Genomic DNA, 26,576 nt, shown 5'->3' with positions numbered 1-26,576 from the left:
TGCTATAAAATAGGTAAGGACCTCTGAAGACGTCATACGCTATGACGAAACGCGCGTCAGGTGGAACGCACGCCGCAAGCCCGGAAGTCAGGTGGAACGCAATCCGGTAGCTACCGCTCTCCACGCTACAGGCATCATTACAGCGGGCACGGTTTTATTTTATTTTATCTCTATTTGTACTGTTTGATCAGCAACACCAATAAAACTCTTTTAACGGTACTGCACCATCTGGAGCTATTATTTTCTCCCTAACCGGACTCGGAGGACCTCATTTACCCAGGAAGGGGATTTCGGTTTGTGGGGGACAAAGCCCAGCAGTCACCATTCCTTTGGCCGGGAAGGCCACCAAGCGTTACAGGTCTTTTTGCCGTAAGGTAATTTAGACCCACCATTTCTGGTGAGTTCACATCTTTACTTTTCCTAAAGCCAGTTCATTGACTGGCCATTGGACCATTGGAGGATCCAGCACTGAGCACTTGCACTTTTTCTTTTGCACCAAAGTGTAATCATTTTTCACTATAGTCACTTATGAACTTTGATTGGACTTTATTTTGCACTTATATGACACTTATGTGATTTGATAATTTATTTAACACTGTATGAATTCTATTGGGTTTTCATTGTAATATTATATCTAGTCCATGATATTTTAGCCATTTTAGCTATATTTATTTACTGATTTTATATAACACATTTAGATTATCCTGGTTCCTTATTAGCAAGCGCTATATAATCCCATTTATTCTTGGGGTTTTTTTCTATCCAATACTTGTTTTTGCCCCATTTTTCATGAGCTGAACTCAAAGAACTAAGAAAACTGTGATTCATCCATAAAGAGAACTCCTCTCCAAAGTGCCAGACGCCATCCAATGTGAGCATTTTCCTACTCAAGTCGGTTATGACGACGAACTGCAGTCAGATGGAGACCCCTATGGGGACAAGGAGCATGCAGATGAGCTTCCCTGAGACGGTTTCTGACAGTTTGTGCAGAAATTCTTTGGTTATGCAAATCGATTGTTGCAGCAGCTGTCCGGGGGGCTGGTATCAGACAATCTTGGAAGTGAAGATGCTGGATGTGGAGGTCCTGGGCTGGTCTCAGACCATCTTGGAGGTGAAGATGCTGGATGTGGAGTTCCTGGGCTGGTGTGGTTACACGTGGTCTGCGGTTGTGAGGCCGGTTGGATGTACTGCCAAATTCTCTGAAGCACCTTTGGCGACCGCTTATGGTAGAGAAATGAACATTCAATTCACGGGCAACAGCTCTGGTGGACATTCCTGCAGTCAGCATGACAATTGCACGCTCCCTCAGAACTTTCGACATCTGTGGCATTGTGCTGTGTGATAAAACTGCAAATTTTAGAGTGGCCTTTCATTGTGCCCAGCCTAAGGCACACCTGTGCAATAATCATGCTGTCCAATCAGCATCTTGATATGCCACACCTGTGAGGTGGATGGATTATCTCGGCAAAGAAGAAGTGTTCACTAACATATATTTGTGAACAATATTGGAGAGAATTCGGCCTTTTGTGTACATAGAAAAAGTCTTAGATCTTTGAGTTCAGCTCATGAAAAATGGGGGCAAAAACAAAAGTGTTGCATTTATAATTTTGTTCATTGTACGAAGAGGGATGCAGGCTTGGTTTAACTTTGGGTAAAAATAATAGAGACTGGCAGAAGTGGCTGGATCTAGGGGGGTACTGTGGTGGGCTATGCCCCCCCCCCTGATTTAATTTGTGCCCTCCTCCCCCAAAGCCTCAGCACTGCCAGAAGTGACTCCTGTTCTCTGCTCTGCTAGTAGTAACCCCTGACCACCTTGTGGCACACTTACATTGCCCTTTTGACCCCTGTTCTCTACCCTGCCGACCCCCTGTACACTGCCCTACAAACTGGTGACCCTATCCTCTGCCCTGCTGACCCCCTGTACACTGCCCTATTGACCACTTATCCTCTTTTTTTTATTGCACCCTCACATTAGACAGGCTAGATCGTGACATGTCTTCCTGAAGGATGCCTGGCAGTAATAACGGACATATTAGTGTTCTAAACTGGCCAATATCAACCAACTGGGTGACAACCAACCATACAAGTGAAGGTATCCCTTTAGCTATATAAGTCCTACATGGTGGATCAATCCCTCTGCTGACTAGATGCAGGTACCAAGCATGGGTTCGTCCTCACCCCAAACTGTCAACAGAATCTGAGAAAATTAACATCCAACAACTTTAAAACGTTATTATTCCAAGACAAACTTCATCGACGTCCCAACTGAGATCTTCCCAGCTGATGCATTTTACCCAACACTGAGCTTAGTTATAGAGATCTCTATGATTAGGCCTAGTTTTGGGTAAAATGCGTTAGCAACAGGGCCTATGGTGGGGCTTCTTTGACGTTTGCTCTTGAATAATAATATTATACAATTGTTGGATGTTACATTGGGCTGCCCACTGTTTTCCTCTCGATGGGTGACAACCAACTCATGTCAATGGAAACCTTTAGCTATTTTGAAAAATAAAAAAAAAAAACAAAACCAAAAAAAGTTGCCCCAGATAAAGCCTGGGCTAATTTGCTTTAATAGAGAAAAAAATCCTTTCTGACCCTTATTGAAAACCTGATAAACCCCAACATTAAATTCTATTTTGTATTTTTCTAAATATAAAGGCATACCATGACTTAAGTCTAACAAGGCGCCTGCTGCCCCGTAGACTTAACTCTATTATTTACATCTGTTTATTGTGTTCTAGGAAGATAAGTCTCAGTTTCTTTAAAAGCAGAGTCACTGGAACTGCTATGAACACCCCTCCCCTCCTTCTACCCATTCACAGAAGCATTTGTGTTATGTGAGCTCATTCACAAAATACAAAGGCTTCCGTGAATGGACAACAGAGGGGAGGGGGCAGGCATAGCTGCTCTGTGTGCTTCTTTCCTCCGGTATCCTCTGGGAGTGCAATAAATCTGTCACATATAAGTATTAGTCCAAGGGGTGACATGCACCTTATTGGACATAACTCATAGTGTGCCTGCACTTTTTGTAAAATTGCTCAATTCCCGAAATCCAGCTTCATGTAACCCCAAGGCCTTGCTAACACTAGCAGTGCTCTGCTGAACACAAAAATGGGGATAATTTTTGCTGTGCCACGATGTGTACATCCCAGGTCGCTGCCTTTGCAGCATAGGGGATAATGGTTGGGTGCTGTAAAACCATGACACAGTGGTTTTACCGCTCCCCAACCACTAGCGTAAACAAAGCCTAATACAGCATTTTGTTAATTTAGAAAACATCTCGCTTGTCTTTTGACCTACAGAATCTGATCTAGTGCCAGTGGAAGATTATTCCACATTTATACTGCTCTTACAGTAAAATGCCCCTTGAACAACTGGAAAATTAAGCCTTTTTTCTGTCTTCTATAGTTACCCACCCCAGTGCTCTCCAGTCTCCTCCAAGCAGACGTCAAGCGGTTCAGAACCCTGTCCCGAAAGTGTCAGAACTGGAACAGATACGTACTAAATGGCTGAAGGTTTGCAGACATCTGACTAACTTGGTGTTAAATTGGAGTTGGCCTTTCTTTGCGGCCAGAATAGTCTCCACTCTTCTGGGAAGGCTTTCCACAAGATTTTGGAGTGTGTTTGTGGAAATTTGTGCCCTTATAGCCAAAAAAAGCATTTGCGAGGTCAGGTACTAATGTTGGATGAGAAGACATGGCTCACAATCATCAATACTGTTCCATTTTCTAGTGTATGCCAGAGAATGAGCATTCAAAGATATAGTATCTCACAAAAGTGAGTACATCCCTCACATTTTTGTATATCGATATTGAATATCTTTTCATGTGACAACACTGAAGAAATAACACTTTGCTATCATGTAAATTAGTGAGTGTACATCTTGTATAACAGTGTAAATTTGCTGTCCCCTCAAAATAACTCAACACACAGCCATTAATGTCTAAACCGCTGGCAACAAAAGTGAGTACACCCTTAAGTGAATATGAGCAAATTGGGCCCAAAGTGTCAACATTTTGTGTGGTTACCATTATTTTCCAGCACTGCCTTAACCCTCTTGGGCATGGAGTTCACCAGAGCTTCACAGGTTGCCACTGGGGTCCTCTTCCACTCCTTCCTAACGATACCCCTGACGATATCATGGAGATGGTGGATTTTAGAGACCCTGCGCTCCTCCACCTAAACCCTATTTAGGTGCGCTCTCCAGACCTAAACCCTATTGAGCATTTGAGGGGCCCCACAGATGCTCAATAGGGTTTAGGTCTGGAGACATGCTTGGCCAGTCCATCACCTTTACCCTCAGCTTCTTTAGCAAGACAGTGGTGGTCTTAGAGGTGTGTTTGGGGTCGTTATCATGTTGGAATACTTCCCTGTGGCCCAGTCTCCAAAGGGAGGGGATCATGCTCTGCTTCAGTATGTAACAGTACATGTTTGCATTCATGGTTCCCTCAATAAACTGTAGCTCCCCAGTGCTGGCAGCACTCATGCAGCCCCAGACCATGACACCCCCACCACCATGCTTGACTGTAGGTAAGACACACTTGTCTTTGTACTCCTCACCTGGTTGCCGACACACATGCTTGACACCATCTGAATCAAATAAGTTTATCTTGGTCTCATCAGACCATAGGACATGGTTCAAGTAATCCATGTCCTTAGTCTGCTTGTCTTCAGCAAACTTCAGCAGGCTTTCTTGTGCATCAACTTTAGAAGAGGCTTCCTTCTGGGATGACAGCCATGCAGACCAATTTGATGCAGTGTGCGGCGTATGGTCTGAGCACTGACAGGCTGACCCCCCACCCCTTCAACCTCTGCAGCAATGCTGGCAGCACTCATATGTCTATTTCCCAAAGACAACCTCTGGATATGATGCTGAGCATGTTCACTTAACTTCCTTGGTCGATAATGTCGAAGACTTTTTTGAGTGGAACCTGTCCTGTTAAACCGCTGTATGGTCTTGGCCACCATGCTGCAGCTCAATTTTCAGGGTCTTGGTAATCTTCTTATAACCTAGGCCATCTTTATGTAGAGCAATAATTCTTTTTTCAGATTCTCAGAGAGTTCTTTGCCATGAGGTGCCATGTTGAACTTCCAGTGACCAGTATGAGAGAGTGAGAGCGATAACACCAAATTTAACACACCTGCTCCCCATTCACACCTGAGACCTTGTAACACTAACGAGTCACATGACACCGGGGAGGGAAAATGGCTAATTGGGCCCAATTTGGACATTGTCACTTAGGGGTGTACTCACTTTTGTTGCCAGCAGTTTAGACATTAATGGCTGTGTGTTGAGTTATTTTGAGGGGACAGCAAATTTACACTGTTATACAAGCTGTACACTCACTACTTTACATTGTAGCAAAGTGTCATTTCTTCAGTGTTGTCACATGAAAAGATAGAATAAAATATTTACAAAAATGGGAGGGGTGTACTTACTTTTGTAAGATACTGCAAATCTGTATCTGGACCAAAGGCGTGTAGATCTAAAGCCGAAATATATTGTTTAGAGTAGAAGGTTGTTAAAAACCCATGCGCTAGTTATTTATTTTTTTCTTTCTCTGTCCAGAAATCCCATTTTAGCTGTTCTGATGTCAACTCGCAATTTTTCATTTTGGCTATACAAAAACTAACACGAATTTGAATGGTTAAAAAAAATAAATAAAAATAAAGAGGGATTGAAGGAATTAGGCAAAAATAACAAGAATTTGAGACACAAATTTTGGGGTCAAACACAAATTTTATTCTGCAATTTCCCCTTTTATAAAGTTTCTAGTATCAGGGTTCTGGTAAAAAATTTTTTTTTAAATTTGGCACTACAAACTCAAATTAATGTATATTTAAAAAGTTTATATACAGATGAATAAAATAAAATTGAAGGGAAGAAAAAAATGAAGGGATTAATAAAAACCAATTAGGGTTCACTAACAGTTAAGGGGTTAAAATTATTTTATTTATTTTGACAGAGCAGTTATAAAAGAATTAAGGCTGCAAAAGTAACTTTCATTAATAAATAAATGCAGAGAAGGGTCTGAACTGTCAAACTGATAGCTCAGTCCTGCAGATTAGACATGGAGATTGCAGCTCTGTATATCGGGAGAACGCGGCTCTCCCTGTGTAATCATCAGAGCTCTGTGACGGCCGGGCCCTGTGCTCTGTATATCAGGAGAACGCGGCACTCCCTGTGTAATCATCAGAGCTCTGTGACGGCCGGGCCCTGTGCTCTGTATATCAGGAGAACGCGGCACTCCCTGTGTAATCATCAGAGCTCTGTGACGGCCGGGCCCTGTGCTCTGTATATCAGGAGAACGCGGCACTCCCTGTGTAATCATCAGAGCCGCGTTCTCCTGATATACAGAGCACAGGGCCCGGCTGTCACAGAGCTCTGATGATTACACAGGGAGAGCCCCGTTCTCCTGATATACACAGCACAGGGCCCGGTCGTCACAGAGCTCTGATGATTACATAGGGAGAGCCGCGTTCTCCTGATATACAGAGCACAGGGCCCGGCCGTCACAGAGCTCTGATGATTACACAGGGAGAGCCGCGTTCTCCTGATATACAGAGCACAGGGCCCGGCCGTTACAGAGCTCTGATGATTACACAGGGAGAGCCACGTTCTGATATACAGAGCACAGGCCCCCGGCTATCACAAAGCTCTGGTGATTACACAGGGAGAGCCGCGTTCTCCTGATATACAGAGCACAGGGGCCGGCTGTCACAGAGCTAAGGGTGTAAGGGGGGGGGGGGGGGGTGGCTTGCTCTGGACATCTAATCTTACAGATATAACCGGCCCTTTGAGGGCAACCATAATGTTGATGCGGCCCGCAATGAAATTTAGTTTGACACCCCTGGTTTAGCAGATATTTAAAAAAGCAATAGCCAATGACGTCACCCGCACATGTGCAGTGGAGCTCTGAATTCAGGGTACACAGGGAATGCCGTTGAATTGTAGAGTGCTGTGCAGCGATTGTGCATGTGCGGGAGTGACATAATTCCAGCAAGGCCATTCAAACTAGGGATTGAGCGATTATTGGTAAAGCCGATATATTGAGGACCGTTATGCACTTTCCCCGCTATATCAGAATCGGCCCCGGAGGTTACCGATATTTCGGGAAAGTGCTTGTACCGGAGTGATGCCTGCAGCTAGAGGCATCACCCCGATACCGGCGTCCGCTGAGAAGCCGCTCAGCTGCCATTACAAGGATCGGGAGGGGACGTCCTCTCCCCTCCCGCCTCCTTCCGCGGCGCACCCGGGTCTCCCGTACCTCCGGGAGCCGAAGACCCGATCGAAGCCGCATGCAGCTCTGATCGGGTCTCCATGCAAAAACCCGGAAGTGATGTCATGACATCACTTCCGGGTACTCGGCGACAGATTTAAAAAAATGACAGCATTCAAAACAGCCAAACTTGGTGTTTTAAAAGCTTTTAAGTGCAGAGGAGGGGTTTGGGGTCTATTAGACCCCCAGATCCCTCCACAAGAGTACCTGTGAAGTAAAAAAAAAAAATGTTTTTAAATGCACGAAAATATCGGCCGATACCGATACGCGATGACCAAAATATCGGTATCGGCAATGAAAAAACGATATCGGCCGATCACCAATTCAAACTTTCGGAGCCTGTGAACCTGGAAGGAAGTCCGGGGGAAGATGTAAGCCCTGGCATCTGTGACAGCACCCCTCCGGAGGGCTTACTATAAAGGTAAGTACGTTATGTGTTAGTGTGTGTGGGACACATTAGGACATTATGGCATGCAGGGGTCCAAATGTTTTATTTTTTTTTGCTAGTTTACTACCGATTGAATCTTTCCAGCATGATCCTAACAGAAATGTAAAAAATTTGGTTGGAATTCGGCTTCCTCTGAAGTGTGCATGCATTTAGTTGTCATTTTCTTTGAAATAAGGCCCCTCCGACCCCCCCCCCCCCCTGGCCCCATACCCTCTATCAGTATCCAGGTACCCCCACCAGCCTGTAAACATAAAAACACACAGAGGTTGTACCTGTCGATTGCTGGCGTCAAGCGATATTCCTTTGTAGCTGACAAGATGGCCTTGATTAAGTTATCTGCACAATAGAAAGAATGTAATGTGATGTTAGCAAAAGGCAACAATCAGGAAAGAAGATTTACAGTAAGGAGTGAAAGATGTAGATCAGCCGATCTGTCTTCACGTCTATAGATGGTCAGCTCCTGGGGGCACAGGCAGAATGTTCACCTGCTGCTTCCCAGCACTTAGCTCCGGGTATTTAGATAACCCCGCAGAGAAGTACTTTGACACTCGCGGAGTTCTACAAATACTAGGAGCCTGTACAGGGATACGCCATGACATGTGGAATTAGGAATCCACTTTATTTTCTCTTTATTTAGGAGAAGTTTTAAGGATTAAAGTATCCAGATAATGGGATCGTAGAGAAAGCTCTTCGCTTTACCAGCAACCGCATTATCCAAACAACTTATCCACAGCCTGGAGAAATGAAGAGTGACATTAATTGGCATCCTTGTCTATCAGAAAGAGACTAAAAAAATACAAACAATGCTTCACAAGTCATCTTCCACTGAGGGGTATGAGGATACAGGCTGGGGAACATGAAAGCTGAACTTCAGCCTTCCACATTGCAGAAATAGGAAGAGATAGCCAAGCCACCGCACACCTCACCCGGCCCGAGTGATTAGCAGGTAAAAGCAGCCTCAGCTCTATTTGTCCAGACCACGGCTCCAACGTGTTTCGCCCCACCCCCAGGGCTTAATCATGATCTACATCATGGGTGTCCAACCTAAGGCCCTCCAACTGTTACGGAACTACAAGTCCCATCATGCCTCTGCCTTTGGGGGTCATGCTTGCAACTTTCAGCCTTGGAATGTCTCATGCGAATTGTCTTGCAATGCCTCATGGGAGTTGTAGTTCCCCAACAGCTAGGGGTCACAGGTTGGACGCCCATGATCTACATCAGGCATGTCCAACCTGCGGCCCGAGGGCCGCATGCAGCCCAGAACCTCAGGCGATGCGGCCCACTGCCCCCTGACAATTTTTTTTTTTGCTGGGGAGGAAGGAAGTCAGGTCGGGGGCAATGCCACAGCAGCTGAGGGGGAGGGGAGCATGTGCAGTGTTTCTGACTCCTACCACCATGACCACTTTAAATCACTGAAGTGGTTATGGTGGTTAGAGTGTTCCTTTAATATCTCTCAGAAGAAGTAAACCTCTGTATACCAATTCCATTTCATTTGATCATCCTTTAGTTGTGTTAAATTAGTGCAGGGGTTGTGGCGGCGCGGGAAGGGAGCAGCGGCATTTTATTACTTATATACCTTAACTATAGTATATATTTTATATGCGGCCCGAGAAAATTTCTCTTCACGCAATGTGGCCTAGAGAAGCCAAAAGGTTGGACACCCATGATCTACATGATTATGCCCCGGAGACAGGGCGAAACATGTTGGAGTTGTGGTCCGGACGAATTTTATTATTATTATTTCAGGTACTTGTATAGCGCTGTCAATTAATGCAGCGCTTTACATATACATTGTACATTCACATCAGTCCCTACCTTCAAGTAGCTTACAATCTAAGGTCCCTAACTCACATTCATACATACACATACCAGGGCTAATTTAGACAGGAGCCAATTAACCTACCAGCATGGGTTAGGGCTCCCATATCTGCCGGGGGAGGCATTTTCGATGTCTGCCTGTCCGCACCTGCTTTGTATTCTGCCCTGCACTGGGTAAGGCTGCGATGGGGTCATTTGCACCTTTGCTATATTGTATTGTATGTTATTATTTGTATATGAATTTTGTATCTTTCCATTTCTCCTATCTTTCTAAAAATAGATGCTCAATCAAGCTTTTTATAAAACAGACTCCTTCAAGCCCCTGAGGAAGTGGTTAGCCTCCACGAAACATGTCGGGCACCATTCTCTAGGATGATGTTTCCTGTGGTTATTTTAGCACCACTTATTATTCCATCTGTGGTATCATTACAGAGCTTTTTTCCAATGTGATGTATTCTTTTATATGACCTGTCTCTTTGTATATGTTCTTCATTGAAGATTTTATGGGATTTAATAAATTTGTATGCAGCACCCTCCTAGTTAGGTAGGTGCTACGTAAAGCATCTATTGCTCCTTCTGCTTATCAGGGGAGCCTGATCTATTAGGTTGCCTTTCACATGTTTCTAGGTGTGATTCACTGGGTCTGAGGGAGTGTCCCCATGGCATCCAATGAGGGAGCTTGTTGGACAGTGGAGGAAACCCAGCCAGTGACACTTTAGGTTTTATGGCAGTCCCAGTGGAAGTCACCACTGCAGTGCATCCTGGGATTGACCATAAATACTGAGGGGACATGTGACAGGGCGTCTTTGGCGGGAAGCAGAGTCCCAGGAGGAAGTGAACGGCTGTCTCTCCTCCTGCTGTGTGTGAGGAAGGTGGACTTAGGCAGTCAACCTAGTGAACCAGGTCTGCAGCTGAGCTGTAGAGGATCCAGAGTAGCTGACAGTGGAGCTGCTGGCAGAGTCTCTCAGTAAAAACAGTGTCCGTGAGTACCAGGAGATTTGCCTAAGGGTCTTCCCAGGAAGGGGGACCACTCCAGTGAAGTCAGTGGATCAGGGAGCCAGCTCACACAGAGAGTGTTATAGTAAAGGGGGTGCAGTGTAGGGAACCCTGAAGTATAGGAACAAAGGGGGTGCCAGGAAAGGCCCCGAAGAGTGTTCTGCAGTACAGTACAGTGTATCTAAGACAGTTCATTAACTACTACTTCACTATTAGTGACAAGGTGAAGTAGCGGCCTTGCCGCACTCAGCAATATCTAGTTGTCCCAGCAAATCGTGCATAGTTCATTCAAGTTGGAGTATCCGACTCATTCCTTTCTCCTATCCAAGTTCTCAATAAAAAACACAAAAACCAAAACTGCTAGACTGTTTCCTGACTGAGCCAAAACACTTTGAAAATGGTGAACTGTCATGTTTTTGCTAAGGGTAACCTGTAACCAGCTGCTCCCAAGGGAGTAGTGCTACATATTTTAGATTCACAGATTGGTATCTCTAGTTTATGTCCAGTTCGTACGGTACCATCAAAGTCCATTATGCCTCCACTCTTTTCTATATATTTATCCCTGACCTGTCTGGTGTGTTCCTTGGCCTTCATGATGCGGGTTTGTTGACTAAGGTTCTCCAACAAACCTCTGAGGGCTTCACAGAACAGATGTATTCATAATGAGAATAAATGACACACAGGTGGACTCTATTTACTTGTTAGGTAACTTCTGAAGGCAATTGGTTCCACTAGACTTTAGTTAGGGGGTATCAGAGTAAAGGGAGGTGAATACAAATGCACGCCAAACTTTTCACATATTTATTTGTAAAAAATGTTGAAAACCATTTATCATTTTCCTTCCACTTCACAATTATGTGCCACTTTGTGTCGGTCTGACACATAAAATCCCAATAAAATACATTTGCCATATATACTTGAGTATAAGCCGACTTTTTCAGCATGTTATTTTATGCTGAAAAAGCCCCCCTCGGCTTATACTCGCGTCACTGTTTCACTTACCTTTTCCATGGTCAGTGCCGCCGCTTGGGAAAGCCTGTACAAGTTCGGCTATTCCGGGGTAGATGGGGCATGCACGGTGACGTGATGGCGCCGGGCGGCGCCATTTTTTAATGGAAGGCGGGAAGGTAAGTGAGACTCCTCTGCAGCCCCTGCATCCTCCTCCTCCTGTACCATGCCGGCAGCACTCCATCTCCTGTACCATGCCTGTATCATCTGTGCCATGACTGAACCATTTCCTGTGCTATGCCTGTACCATCTCCTGTACCATGACTGAACCATCTCCTGTACCATGCCTGAACCATCTCCTGTACCATGACTGAACCATCTCCTGTACCATGCCGGCAGCACTCCATCTCCTGTACCATGCCTGAACCATCTCCCTTGCCATGCCTGTACCATCTCCTGTATCATGCCTGAACCATCTCCCGTGCCATGCCTGGACCATCTCCTGTGCCATGCCTGAAAACTATCTCCCATGCCATGCCTGAACCATCCCCGTGCCATGCCTTAACCATCTCCCGTGCCATGCCTGAACCATCTCCTGTGCCATGCCTGAACCATCTCCCGTGCCACGCCTGAACCATCTCCCGTGCCACGCCTGAACCATCTCCTGTGCCATGCCTGAACCATCTCCTGTAACATGCCTGAACCATCTCCCGTGACATGCCTGAACCATCTCCCGTGTCATGCCTGAACCATCTCCTGTGTCACGCCTGTACCATCTCCCATGCCATGCCTGTACCATCTCCTGTACCATGTCTGAACCATCTCCCGTGCCATGCCGGTACCATCTCCGGTTCCATGCCTGTCCCATCTCCTGTACCATGCCTGAACCATCTCCTGTACCATGCCTGTACCATCTCCTGTATCATGCCTGAACCATCTCCTTTACCATGCCTGAACCATCTCCTGTACCATGCCTGAACCATCTCCCGTGCCATGTCTGAACCATCTACCGTGCCATGCCTGTACCATCTCCTGTACCATCTCCTGTACCATGCCTGAACCATCTCCCGTGCCATGCCTGTACCATCTCCCGTGCCATGCCTGAACCATCTCCCGTTCCATGCCTGTACCATCTCCCGTACCAAGCCTGAACCATCTCCTGTACCATGCCCACTGTCCTGCATCTCCTGCACCATGCCCGCAGCCCCTGTTTTGGGTCTCGTGGTGGTTCAGTTAGGTCCAGTAGCTGCTGCATTTCCCACCCTAGGCTTATACTCGATTCAATACGTTTTCCCAGTTTTTTTGTGGTAAAATTAGGTGCCTCGGCTTATATTCGGGTCGGCTTATACTTGAGTATATGCGGTACATTTTTGGTTGTAACATGACAACATTTTTAAAAGGTATGAATAGTTTTTCATGGCAATAAAGTGCTGTGTAAACTGTTGGTGATATGTAAATGATAATAATAATCACCAGATGAAAATAAGAAATGAACGCAGCCCCCACACCAAAGACTTGGTAAGAGTCAGCATACGCCTGTTTTCTATATTGTTTGTAAACTGATTGGCTGTTCACTAATATTGCTAACTTCTTATAATAAGAATAAACTATAAACTCTCCATGTGGGTAACAGATTTTATTGGCGCAGTTGTTCAGCAGAGATGCTGACCACACTTCCTGATATACAGACATGGCAGTAGAGGAATGAATGAACCGATGTGTGATAATGGAAACAAATGAATGTAAAAAAAAATGTGAGACTGTCAAATCAATGAAATGAATAAATAAAGAGCCCGGGATAGGCATCCAATTTATTAATGAATACTTTCCCCTCACTGAAGTGACTCAGCCGCCCGGGCAGGAGTAGACGGTGAGTACAGAGTGCCAGCGCTGCGAGGTTACACGCCTATAACTCACACACAAATTGTCTATTTGGCAGCATTACAGGAGCATTGACATTAATGAACATTCCTCTGCCTACTTCAATGGCATTCCCAGCCGGATATTTATACTGGACCCAAACAGCCCTCAGGAGTTCCTCTCCGACCAGTCTGCCAATGTGTGTGTGTGGAAGCCATGCTGGAACACAACCGGGAAATGACGGAGGACTCCTCCTCCATGGAACGAAGGAGCTTACACTCTAATGTCCCCCCGCAGTCACACACTATTATTATACATTTATATAGCTCTGACATATACTGCAGTGCTGTACAGAGAACACTGAGCCAATCACATCAGTCTCTGTACCAGAGGAGCTTACACTCTAATGTCCCCTCCCCCACAGTCACATCAGTCTCTGTACCAGAGGAGCTTACACTCTAATGTCCCCTAAACCACAGTCACATCAGTCTCTGTACCAGAGGAGCTTACACTCTAATGTCCCCCCAGTCACACACTATTATTATTATTATACATTTATATAGCTCTGACATATACCACAGTGCTGCACAAAGAACACTGAGACAGTCCCATCAGTCTCTGTACCATAGGAGCTTACACTCTAATGTCCCCTCCCCCACAGTCCCATCAGTCTCTGTACCATAGGAGCTTACACTCTAATGTCCCCCCACAGTCACATTAATCTCTGTACCAGAGGAGCTTACACTCTAATGTCCCCTCCCCCACAGTCACACATTATTATTATTATACATTTATATAGCTCTGACATATACCGCAGTGCTGTACAGAGATCACTGAGCCAATCACATCAGTCTCTGTACCAGATGAGCTTACACTCTAATGTCCTCTCCCCCACAGTCACATCAGTCTCTGTACCAGAGGAGCTTACACTCTAATATCCCCTCCCCCACAGTCATATCAGTCTCTGTACCAGAGGAGCTTACACTCTAATATCCCCTCCCCCACAGTCATATCAGTCTCTGTACCAGAGGAGCTTACACTCTAATGTCCCCTCCCCCACAGTCACACATTATTATTATTATACATTTATATAGCTCTGACATATACCGCAGTGCTGTACAGAGATCACTGAGCCAATCACATCAGTCTCTGTACCAGAGGAGCTTACACTCTAATGTCCCCTCCCCCACAGTCGCATCAGTCTCTGTACCAGAGGAGCTTACACTCTAATATCCCCCCACAGTCATATCAGTCTCTGTACCAGAGTAGCTTACACTCTAATGTCCCCTCCCCCACAGTCACACATTATTATTATTATACATTTATATAGCTCTGACATATACCGCAGTGCTGTACAGAGAACACTGAGCCAATCACATCAGTCTCTGTACCAGAGGAGCTTACACTCTAATGTCCCCTCCCCCACAGTTGCATCATTCTCTGTACCAGAGGAGCTTACACTCTAATGTCCCCTCCCCCCCACACTCACATCAGTCTCTGTACCAGAGGAGCTTAAACTCTAATGTCCCCCCCCCTCATACTCACATCAGTCTCTGTACCAGAGGAGCTTACACTCTAATGTCCTGATCACATAGTAGGGTCAGTATGTTTTGCTGTTACATTTCACTGGTCAGTCACCATTTCTCACCATCTGATCACACTTCATATGGACAACTTTCCTTGTTGAACTTTAGAGCATAACTAAAGGCAAAACTTTTTTTGGGACAGAGAAAAGAAGGATTAGAACCCCTGTCAGTTTTTACTGCTGTCTGTGACCCTGTTAGGGAGATTCACCCTCTCTGTATGTCCTATTTACCATTATCATTGAAAGTGAAAGTAAAAGAAAATCCCAAAATTTGGGTTGTCCCCGGAAATGTAATAGAGGGGAAATCTTCCTATGGGGACACTAGTTCTGGTGACATGGGGAGATCCCAAGGAATTCCCTTAATTTGCAGGGATTTCCTCTCAATGGAGCAGGAAGTGAAGGGAAATCTCCATTCTCTAATTGTCTACAGTTCCATTGTCTATAGTTCTACTTTAAATGGGAGAAAACGTCAAACACATCGCCTTCCGTCCCACTGAATCCTTGTCTCCCGCATTTTTATGAATTCCAAGACCCAGGGGTGTGGGCCACAAAAGGAATAGAAAAAGATGGTGATATTGTACAGGAGGGTAATTTACTCTCCTTTGATCAATAAAAAGCAAAATGTTATCTTCCGAACCAATATATTTTCTGTTATCTTCAATTACGGCATGCATATCAGTCACAATTTCGGGCCCTGGGGATAGAGACTCAGCTTTCAGTATTGGAAGTCCTACCCCAAGATGATTTTTTATCCAAGACGTTGTCAATAATTTACAAAGAATTGTTTATGACTACACCTCCTATGATACTCCGTTGCAAAAATAGATGGCAGATGGAGGTCCTGGACATTGATGGAGAGGACTGGGACGATATGTGGACATTTAAACATCTTGTGTCAGCTAGGGATAGCCTGATACACTCTAAATCTACTACCCCCCGGCCCGATTGGCAGGGATTTACCCCTCATGTTCTGCCACGTACTGGAGATATACGTATTCCCCTGCCAATTCTGACCTCACTTTTTGAAGTTGCCCGGCAATCCAGGATTTTTGGTCGATGGTGCTTAATTGTAGAACAGAAATACTTACTATACCTATACCCCAGTCCATCTCAGTGTGCCTTCAGGGTTTGGTGGATGCGGTGGTCTAATCTAATGACCATAGAACCCTACTTAAAGTCATACTATTTTACGAACGGAAGGTTATTCTTCTCCATTGGAAGGAGCCTCCCCCCAACTGTGTCCTTCTATAAAGGTCTGGTCATTTCCATGATCCCTTTCAACAAGGCTACATATATTTCCAGAGGCTGTTACATAGTTAGTCTGGTTAAAAAAAGACACACGTCCATCTAGTTTAACCAATAAAAGGGGGAAAAAAAAGTATACAGTCCTAAACACACAAATTTCCACAATTGATCCAAATTTGTGAAAAGAACCAATTTCTGCGAAAAGAAATTTCATAAGGTCTGGATGGATTCTTCTTCCACCACGTGGTGACCTTCCGGGCATGGAATGGGAATTCAGTCACAGATCAAGGGCAAAGAAAACCGCTCCGGTGGTGTAGTAATCCCAAAAACATCCAAGAACAGGTGCAGGCAAGGATCCGCAATCCAGACAATAGGTGTGTGTAAGGAGAAAAAGCCACACTCCGAGTTGAAGATGAAGATGAATAAAAATCTATTTGTATAAAAAAAATGATAAAAACATCTAAGTACATCCATAATAGCCAGAGACACAGGGGGGGGGGGGGGTGCACAGCGGTTGACGCGTTTCACGGAAAACGACTAAGCGGACGTTTTCCGTGAAATGCGTCAACCGCTGTGCACCCCCCTGTGTCTCTGGCTATTATGGATGTACTTTGAGATGTTTTTATCATTTTTTTGATACAAATAAACAGATTTTTATTCATCTTCATCTTCAACTCGGAGTGCGGCTTTTTCTCCTTACACACATGGAATGGGAATTCTCTGGTAATACTCACACTTTTACACCAGATAGATCAGGGCTCATTCAGCTATTTTACACTTGCTTTAGAAACTGGTTATACTATTTCATTGCTCCAGTCCTTAGGGGCTTCAAGGTTGGAAGGGTGACGAGTTATGGGGATGGGAGGGTTGGGGGAATGGGGGGATTTACTTTAGATAATGTTAGAATAGCAGGTCTCTGCTTTTTTCTAGAATGCCTACCAAATGTTGTTTTGTTATATGGCCCTTGGTGGCCATCATGCAGGAAGGGGGATTTTTGCTAGCAGATGGGGTTGGGGGATTTTTACGAGGAGGGGGTTGGGGGGATTGTGCCAGGAGATTGGATTGGGGGGGATTTGTGCGAGGTGGAGGGATAGGGGAGATTTGTGCGGGGGGGGATTTGTGGTAGGAGAGGGGATTGGGGGGATTTGTGCAAGGAGAAGGGATTTGTTCTAGGAGAGGGGATTGGGGGGATTTGTGGGAGGAGAAGGGATTTGTGCTAGGAGAGGGGATTGGGGGGATTTGTCCTAGGAGGAGGGATTTGTGCTAGGGGAGGGGATTGGGAGGGATTTGTGCTAGGAGGAGGGATTTGTGCTAGGAGAGGGGATTGGGGGGATTTGTGCTAGGAGGAGGGATTGAGGGGATTTGTGCGAGCTTCAAGCTTAGAAGGGTGACGAGTTATGGGGATGGAAGGGGTGGAGAATGGGGGGGGGAAGGGTTTACTTTAGATACTGTTAGAATAGCAGGTCTCTGCTTTTTTCTAGAATGCCTACCAAATGTTGTTTTGTTGTATGGCCCTTGGTGGCCATCATGCAGGAAGGGGGATTTGTGCTATAAGAGGGGATTGGGGGGATTTGTGCTAGGAGGGGGTATTTTTGCTAGGAGATGGGGGTTAGGGGAATTTTTACGAGGAGGGGGGTTGGGGGGATTGTGCCAGGAGATGGGATTGGGGTGGGTATTTGTGCGAGGTGGAGGGATTGGGGAGATTTGTGCGAGGAGAGGGATTTGTGGTAGGAGAGGGGATTGGGGGGATTTGTGCGAGGAGAAGGGATTTGTGCTAGGAGAGGGGATTGGGGGGATTTGTGTGAGGAGAAGGGATTTGTGCTAGGAAAGGGGATTGGGGGATTTGTGCTAGGAGGAGGGATTTGTGCTAGGAGAGGGGATTGGAGGGATTTGTGCTAGGAGGAGGGATTGAGGGGATTTGTGCGAGCTTCAAGGTTGGAAGGGTGACGAGTTATGGGGATGGGAGGGGTGGGGAATGGGGGGAGGGTTTACTTTAGGTACTGTTAGAATAGCAGGTCTCTGTTTTTTTCTAGAATGCCTACCAAATGTTGTTTTGTTGTATGGCCCTTGGTGGACATCTTAATGGCGAATGTCATCACTTTGTATGTCTAATACAAAATTTAATAAAAACAATAAAAAAAAGAAATAAATAAATTGGAGAAAACTTTGGCAAGTGAATATGTCAAGGTGCAGCAAAATGAAAATCCGAGAAATGGGCCTCAAAGAACGCAGCCTTTCCCTATGGTTGAAGGCTATAAAAGGACGACATCTGTACATTGTTTCCTGTTGTGAAACAAAAACACTTGATACAATGTTTCCCTATCTCGAGCCACATGACTGCTGAGGACGGAGCCTCGGAGAAGGCCGATCATAGACGCTGGAGGCTCTGTGTTGTATAACATATGTACATCTGTCTCCAATCAGTACGATGGAAATGTGACACATGCAGATGGTAACACAACGCAACGCAGATGACACAACCAACTATACTAATTCCCAAATATTACAAAAACTGCAATTAAACAAAGCTTAATATCTGCAGTACTACTGACAGCTCCATTCATAGGGAAGCAGCCGTCCTCAGAGTTATTTATTCGTCTTCCCGCCATCTGGGCGCATAATATCCTGGTAACATATATACAAAGCTCTGTAAACAGCCTTGGCAGAAAATGCAGCAAACATTTTCAGCATTCACTATGGAGATGGAAGGAGGGAACATCATAAAAAGGATTATTTTATGTTTCCTTCAAAGTCTTTACAAGTTTGGATCCTCTTGGGATCTGCATGACCTGGAGTGACCGGATATTGTGGCACGCACATAATACAAAAAAAAAAAAAGATGGATTTCTCTTAAATCTGACCCCCGGCCTTCTCTTCAGTCTTGCACGGTTGTACAGGCTCCTGCTAGGAAGGGCATGCCAGCAAACAGAATGGCTCTGTAAGACGAATTCCTGTGGGCAGGTGCAGGGTGACACACGGTCATATTGTTTTCTACTTTGCAACAGACCATTTTAGGTGAGCTCTAGCCCAGAAAGCGTGTGAGTATGTACACGTGTGTACGCAAACACGTGCACGCGCAACTGTCACTAATGTTGGCACCAGACGGGCTATTTAACATGAGCCATCGCCCAAGTTCAGTGCTGTCTTGTCTACTGCATCTCCTGCGATATCTGTCATATGTTACCCGCATTTGATACTTAGTTACTGACCAGGCTTGCTCTGACAATCCTTGAACTCCGCCTGCACTGACCCCGGTTTGTTCTCGGCCTGCGCTTCTGTCTGCTCCTGCTGCCACTGTGCCGTTCATCTGTTACCGACCAATGGGTGTACTGTGACCATGCTCCAGTCTATGAGGTTGTACCTGATCCATATATCGGTTAGTCTCTAGAGGCATTTATTACAGAATCTGGAAATCTTACATTACCGGATGTGAAGTCAGGAAATGGCATCCCCGCAAGTATATTATTGGGAGAATTTCTAGCCTTCTTGCAAGCAGGGGTAGATATGAAATTAGCCTTAGGCACTATTAAAGCAGAGTTCCGGCCTTGGGGGTGAAATTTAGATAAAAATACCCCCAGGACAGTCAGGGCTAGTACATTCCACAATGAATAGCCTCTGTACTGTCCCGGGTCGCACTTACCTTTTAGAAGAAATACTTACCTTGAAAATTTCTTCTCCAGCGCTGCCATCTCAGGTGTGGGTAGCTGAAGGCAGCGCATCCTCTTCTGCTTCCTCTTCTGTGTCCTCTTCTTCCCAGAATGCCCTGCACCGGCCCCGCTCGTCAGTTCCGGGGCATGCGCGTCATCCCTGCACAGCTTCTGTTCCGCCTGCACCGGAACCAGAACAGGCGCATTGACTCCTGGGAGCGATGACGTTCAGCTCCCAGGAGTCATCGCAAACAGGAAGAGACGGCGCGGGCCGCGGCCGCAGTGGGAGGAAGTAGAAGGAAGGTAAGTATACTTTCTTAAAAAACAAGGTAAGTGAAGAAAAAAAAATTCGGGAGCATCCATTTGTTTTTCAGGGCATTCACAGCAAGCGGATGGGCCAAAGTTGTTTTTCAGCTCGGAACTCCGCTTTAAGGGTCAAATTTCAGCCTTATCGTTTTTTCTCCAGAGACCGATTGCTTCGCATTCCTTACTCCAAACCTTCATTCAAGGGGTGCTACGTATGCTTCCACCAGTGGAGCCACCATTGTGTCCTTGAGATCTAAATTTGGCGCTGCCAGTTTTACAAAAACAGACCTTTGAGCCCATGTCACGTGGCATATAACTCTGGTTCTGTTGACAAGAAAATTGGTCTTTTTGGTTGCAGTAACTTCAGACAGAAGAGTATCAGAATTAGCAGCTCTTATTGTAAAGAGCCATTCTTGATATTGCATCAAGATAGGGTGATTCTACGTTCACACCCAGGATTTTTGCCCAAGGTGGTGTCTGCTTTTCATTTGAATAAGGACATTATACTGCCATCCTTCTTTCCAAATCCTCAAACAGCAGAGGAAATGTGTTACATTCTCTTGCTGTAGTACGTGCATTCAAGATTTACGGTATTTGAAAAAGTCAGCTCAGATTCGTAAGACCGACCTTTTGTTTGTGCTGCCTGAAGGGCCCAGAAAAGGGCAGGCAGCATCTAAATCTACGATTTCTCAATGGATTCCCCAGGTTATTATCCAGGCGTATGGTTTAAAAGGGAAGGTACCATCTTTTCCGGTAAAGGCACACTCTACCAGCAGCATAGGTGCCTCTTGGGCAGTTCGCCATCAAGCTTCTATGGCTCAGATTTGCAAAGCTGCGACCTGGTCGTCAGTGCATACATTCACTAGGTTCTATCAAGTGGATGTTAGTACTCAGGAGTAGAGATGGACGTACATCGGCCGGGGAGGTTCGCGAACGCCAGCCGCAAATTTTCTCAAAAGTCTGCGAACCGCGAATTCGCGGCAGGCCCCATTGACTTTAATGGGAGGCGAACTTTAAAAACCTTTAGGTCATATTTGCAGCCACAAAACACATACTAGCTGTGCACAAATAGTCCCACCACATGGACAATGTCATAACAGAAGTATTGCAATTGAAAAAGTTGCCCTAAATTTATTTATTTATTTTTTTACAGCAAAAAATATATATTTTTTTTTTATAAATCAGCCAGAACTGATAGCAGACGGTAAATACATGTCTAATACATATAGGGTCCATTCACACATCTGTAAAATGGGTCCGCATCCATTCCACAATTTGGCGGAACCTTTACAGACCCATTGTTTTTCATTTCCAGTCTGAAAAATTAGGCATTCCCAGGATAAAGAAGTAAGTGTCAGCCATTCCAGGCCCCAAAAATTAGCCCACATGCATTTACCTGACAGCTAAGAACGTAGTATTCTGTGGCTGAAGGTACATTAGGCTTTCACAGGATACAGAAGTGTCGGCCAGTATTGGCCCCAAAAATTAGCCCACATGGGTTTAACTGACAGCAAAGAACTTCGTTTTTGATGGCTAGAGGTACAGTAGTCGTTCACAGTATACACAAGTAAGTGGCGACCTGTATAGGCTCCAAAAATTAGCTCACATGGGTTAAACTGATAGGAAAGAACTTCATTTTTGATGGCTAGAGGTATAGTAGACATTCACAGTACAGAGAACAGTAAGTGTCGGCTTGTATAGGCTGCAAAAATTAGCTCACATGGGTTGAACTGACAGCAAAGAACTTCGTTTTTGATGGCTAGAGGTACAGTAGGCGTTCACAGTATACAGAAGTAAGTGGCGGCCTGTATAGGCTGCAAAAATTAGCTCACATGTGTTTAACTGACAGCAAAGAACTTAGTATTTGATGGCTAGGGTACAGTAGGCGTTCACAGTATACACAAGTAAGTGGGGGCCCTTTATAGGCTCCAAAAATTAGCTCACATGGGTTGAACTGACAGCAAAGAACTTAGTTTTTGATGGCTAGAAGTACAGTAGGCATTCACAGTACAGAGAACGGTAAGTGTCGGCCTGTATAGGCTGCACAAATTAGCTCACATGGGTTGAACTGACAGCAAAGAACGTAGTATATGATGGCTAGAGGTACAGTAGGCGTTAGCAGTACACAGAACAGTAAGTGTCGGCCTGTATAGGCCCCAAAAACTAGCCATTCAATGGACACGAAATGTCTTTTATGCCGCTGTATTTAGCGAAGACAAGGACCAGGAATTGTTGTGGGTTGATGGCGGTCTGGCAGATATTTTTGGCCTGTGATGAGGAATTGAATGAAACATGGTCTACTGGTTGTCACATGTGTTGAATTCCTCAGAGATCCATGCCTCATTCATTTTTATAAATGTGAGGTAGTCTACACTGTCATGAGCTAGGCAAGTGCGCTTATCGGTCACGATCCCCCCTGCTGCGCTGAGCGTCATTTCGGACAGGACACTGGACGGGGGGCAAGCCAACAGTTCCATTGCAAATTGTGCAAGCTCTGGCCAGAGGTCAAGCCTGCCCACCCAGTAGTCCAGGGGTTCATCACTCCTCAGCGTCGGACACCTTTTTTTACGCTCCAACATTTGAGCCACAGAAGCCTGCCTTTTTCCAGAACAACGTGACGACGGCATCATGGAAGGTGGAGACAACTGTGAGGAGACAGGAGGAGAAGAGGCTGGACGGTGAGAGCATGGAGTGTGGCTTTGTGGGTTCTGACGGTGTTGCTCCCACTGGGCTTGGTGATGGTGGATTTCAGGTGCCTTCTTAAGGCGGTTGTCCCTAGGTGAGTGTTGGGCTTACCGCGACTTATGCGTTGACTGCAAAGGCTGCAGATGGCGTCACTGGTGTCAGCAACGGTAACATTAAAAAAAGCCCAGACTGCGGAGCCATGTGCAGGTGTCCTGGGAGCACCAGATGTGACTGTACAAGGTTGATGGCTCACTCCTGATACATTTGCAGTCTGCTTTGTACCTCTTGTGCAATGCAAGTTCTGCCTGCCTCTCCTCCCTATCTGCCGGTTCGTCAGTCTGCCAGTTCTACCAATAATTGGCCAGTAACTGCAAAAGAGGCCAAATTATTGCAGGACTAAAATACACTCTTAGAAAAGTATACTGTTAAATAACACCTCACTTCAATCTGTGGTATTGGGGGGGCCACAGGTTTATCACACCAGTTCTACAAATAATTGGCCAGTAACTGTTGTCACTGTGTGTAGCACTGTTTACACAGCAAGAGGCCAAATTTTTGCAGGAGTAAAATACAATCTTAGAAAATTATACTGTTAAATAACACCCCACTTCAATATGTGGTATTGGGGGGCCATTGGTGTATCACACCAGTTCAAAAAATTGGCCAGTGAGTTTGGCGCTGTGTGTACCAGACTTTACTCAGCAAACGAGGCAATATTGTTGCATTACACAAATACACTTGTAAAAGTTTACTCAGATAACACCCCACTTCAATATGTGGTATTGGGGGGCCATTGGTGTATCACACCAGTTCAAAATATTGGCCAGTGAGTTTGGCGCTGTGTGTACCAGACTTCACTCAGCAAACGAGGCAATATTGTTGCATGATACAAATACACTTGTAAAAGTTTACTCAGATAACACCCCACTTCAATCTGTGATATTGGGGGGCCACAGGTTTATTACACCAGTTCTACAAATAATTGGCCAGTAACTGTTGTCACTGTGTGTAGCACTGTTTACACAGCAAGAGGCAAAATTTTTGCAGGACTAAAATACAATCTTAGAAAATTATACTGTTAAATAACACCCCACTTCAATATGTGGTATTGGGGGGCCATTGGTGTATCACACCAGTTCAAAAAATTGGCCAGTGAGTTTGGCGCTGTGTGTACCAGACTTCACTCAGCAAACAAGGCAATATTGTTGCATGACACAAATAAACATGTAAAAGTATACTCAGATAACACCCCACTTCAATATTGGGGGGGGCAATTGGTCTATCACACCAGTTCTAATACATTATAAGTGCTTTTGTCACTGTGTGTAGTGTTGCTGCAGAAACGCTCAGTCTCACCACCACACCTGACACAATGCTGCACAGTGCACAATAATACTACTAATCCACTATAATATGCTTTCTACAAAGTATATTATACTGTGGATTACCCCCCCCCCCCCCCCCCCCGTTTTTAGTGCACTGCACAGCAATTCCAAAAAAATTGCAGCCCTTTAAATGACTTTTGTGGACATTGAAAGAGCAATTTGTGTGTGACTGCAGCCGATCTCTAACTGCCCCTAAAGCAACCACTGGATACCTGCCCCTATAGTAAAGAGACTGTAATAGACCCTAAAATGACATTGGAGCATTTTAAATGACTTTTGTGGACATTAACAGAACGATTTGTGTCACTGCAGATGACGATCTCTAACTGCCCCTAAAGCACAGACTGGATAACCTGTCCCTATACTGAAGAGAGACTGGACCTATACCGATATACCAGCCCTGAAAAGGACTTTTGTGGACATTAACATAGCGATTTGTGTGACTGCAGCCGATCTCTAACTGCCCCTAAAGCAACCACTGGATACCTCTCCCTAACCTGAAAAGAGACTGTAGAAGGCCTATACCGAAATACCAGCCCTGAAAAGGACTTTTGTGGATCTTCACAGCACTATATGTGTCTAGCAAACTCTCCCTGATGAGCACAGCAGACCTCTCCCTACACTGGCAAAAAGCGGAATGTGAAATGGCCGCCAGCTCAGGTCTATTTATAGGGTAGGGGGACTGTCCATGTGCTGGAATGTTTCAATTGGCTGTCCCGTTCCACCTGACGGCTGTGTCATGGGTCAAAGTTCTCACCAATGTAAACTAATATGGCCGCCGCGAACGACGCCATGTGTTTGCAAATTTGGCGGGTAGCGAACAAGCAAAATTTGCCGCGAACCGACCGCCGGATGAACCGCAAGGCCATCCCTACTCAGGAGAAGTCTGCATTTGGCCGCAGTGTTCTGCAGGCAGCTGTGTAGATCTTCTGTGGTCTGATGGCGGTATTTTATGGTGCCCCCCCCCCCCGCCTATCAAGTGCATTGCTTTGGGACATCCCACATAGTAATGAATATGTCTGCTCTGTGTCCCGTGATGTACGATGAAGAAATATGGAATATGGCATTTTCATGATTTGGAGGAGGTGGTTGGCTGATCCGCAGTGCATCGGTGCCATGTCTCACGTGATCAAATACCACCAAAAGAAAGCTCTGTTTGTGGGAAAAAAAAGGACATCAATTTCATTTGGGTACAGCGTCGCACGACCGTGCAATTGTCCGTTAAAGTCACGCAGTGCCGAATCACAAAATAGGCCCTGGTCTTTGAGCAGCCAGATCCTCCGGGGCTTAAGCGGTTAAGGAGGCAAATCCTTCCGGTCCAGAAGTGGTTAATGGCCAGCAGAAAAAGGTTATTCTCTTCTCCTATATCTTTCTAGAGTTTAGCTTTAAACACAATTCCACCCCCTCCCCTCTTGGCTATGGAGGCCATCACGCAACGTAGTAAGACCATTACAGAATGTTACAACTATTTACGCCTTGTAAAATCCAAGGAAGGAAAAAAAAAAAAAATGAGAAAGTCCCCTTTAAGTGGGTGAAGTGATTAGACACATGGCGCTCTTCCAATCTTTCTTTCATGTTGGCTCGTGAAGAATGAAGGCACGAAGCGGTCGCAGCCTCCATCGCACGCACCACAACACAAACTCCACTACACAGGCATTGTTCGCCCCTGCGCCTCCTCATGCTAAGTGACGGCGCGGCCGGCACAAGCCAGAGGAGAAATGTAACGGTAATTATATCCAGGCCTGTGTGTGGATGACAGACAAGCGAGGATTGTTTCTGCTCTAATGTGAGACATTTAATAAATGTTACGGTGAAGATGAATGGGATGGGTTGAGCGGGGAAGCTGGCAGCGGGGCAGACGGCCGACTGGAAATGTCAATGCTCTTATTCAGGAAATCCGGGCACTGCAATTACAAGGCGGCACTCTGTCACTTCTAATGTTCTCCAAAACACACATTCAACGCTCATTCATTCAAAAGTAATGAATCCTTCCAGGAGCTCTGGTGAGGCCCTCCAGGTATCCATCCAAGGGGTTCCCAGAATGGGACTCAACAGAGGTGTAAGGAGGACATTATTATCGTGACTGTAAGAGGGGTATTTTTCAAATTGACCCCCCCATAAATTGGTTTTCTTAGGGGTTCCCCAAGATCTGAAAATTATTTTAAGGGTTCCTCTGGGGTAAAAAGGAGAGAGCTGTCTTAGACCTTTCACCATTTTTGTTACCTAACTCTGGACTATCTTAGACTTCGTTCACATGGAGAGTACTACAGCAAAAGTTTTGAGAATGACACAAATATTAAATCTCAGCCAATCAGGAGGGAGAGACGCAGGAGAGCCTCAGGTCCTGTACACATTGCTGAGGGAGGAGCTGGA

The 26,576-nt window shown here is 45.4% G+C and overlaps 1 protein-coding gene across 5 annotated transcripts in view; it reads right to left on the bottom strand.

The window, feature by feature from the left end:
* ST3GAL3 (ST3 beta-galactoside alpha-2,3-sialyltransferase 3) overlaps positions 1–26,576 on the bottom strand; it is a 742,392-nt gene that overhangs the window by 92,906 nt on the left and 622,910 nt on the right. For all 5 annotated transcript variants that reach the window (XM_082265014.1, XM_082265013.1, XM_082265016.1 and 2 more), the window contains one exon: positions 8,001–8,064. In XM_082265014.1, coding sequence (XP_082121140.1) covers positions 8,001–8,064 — 64 coding nt within the window. The remainder of the gene's footprint in view (positions 1–8,000; positions 8,065–26,576) is intronic.

This window comes from Pelophylax lessonae (genome assembly GCF_965119305.1).
Source record: "Pelophylax lessonae genome assembly, chromosome: 8".
NCBI lineage: Eukaryota > Metazoa > Chordata > Amphibia > Anura > Ranidae > Pelophylax > Pelophylax lessonae.
This window is presented reverse-complemented; position numbering and strand designations above follow the sequence as displayed.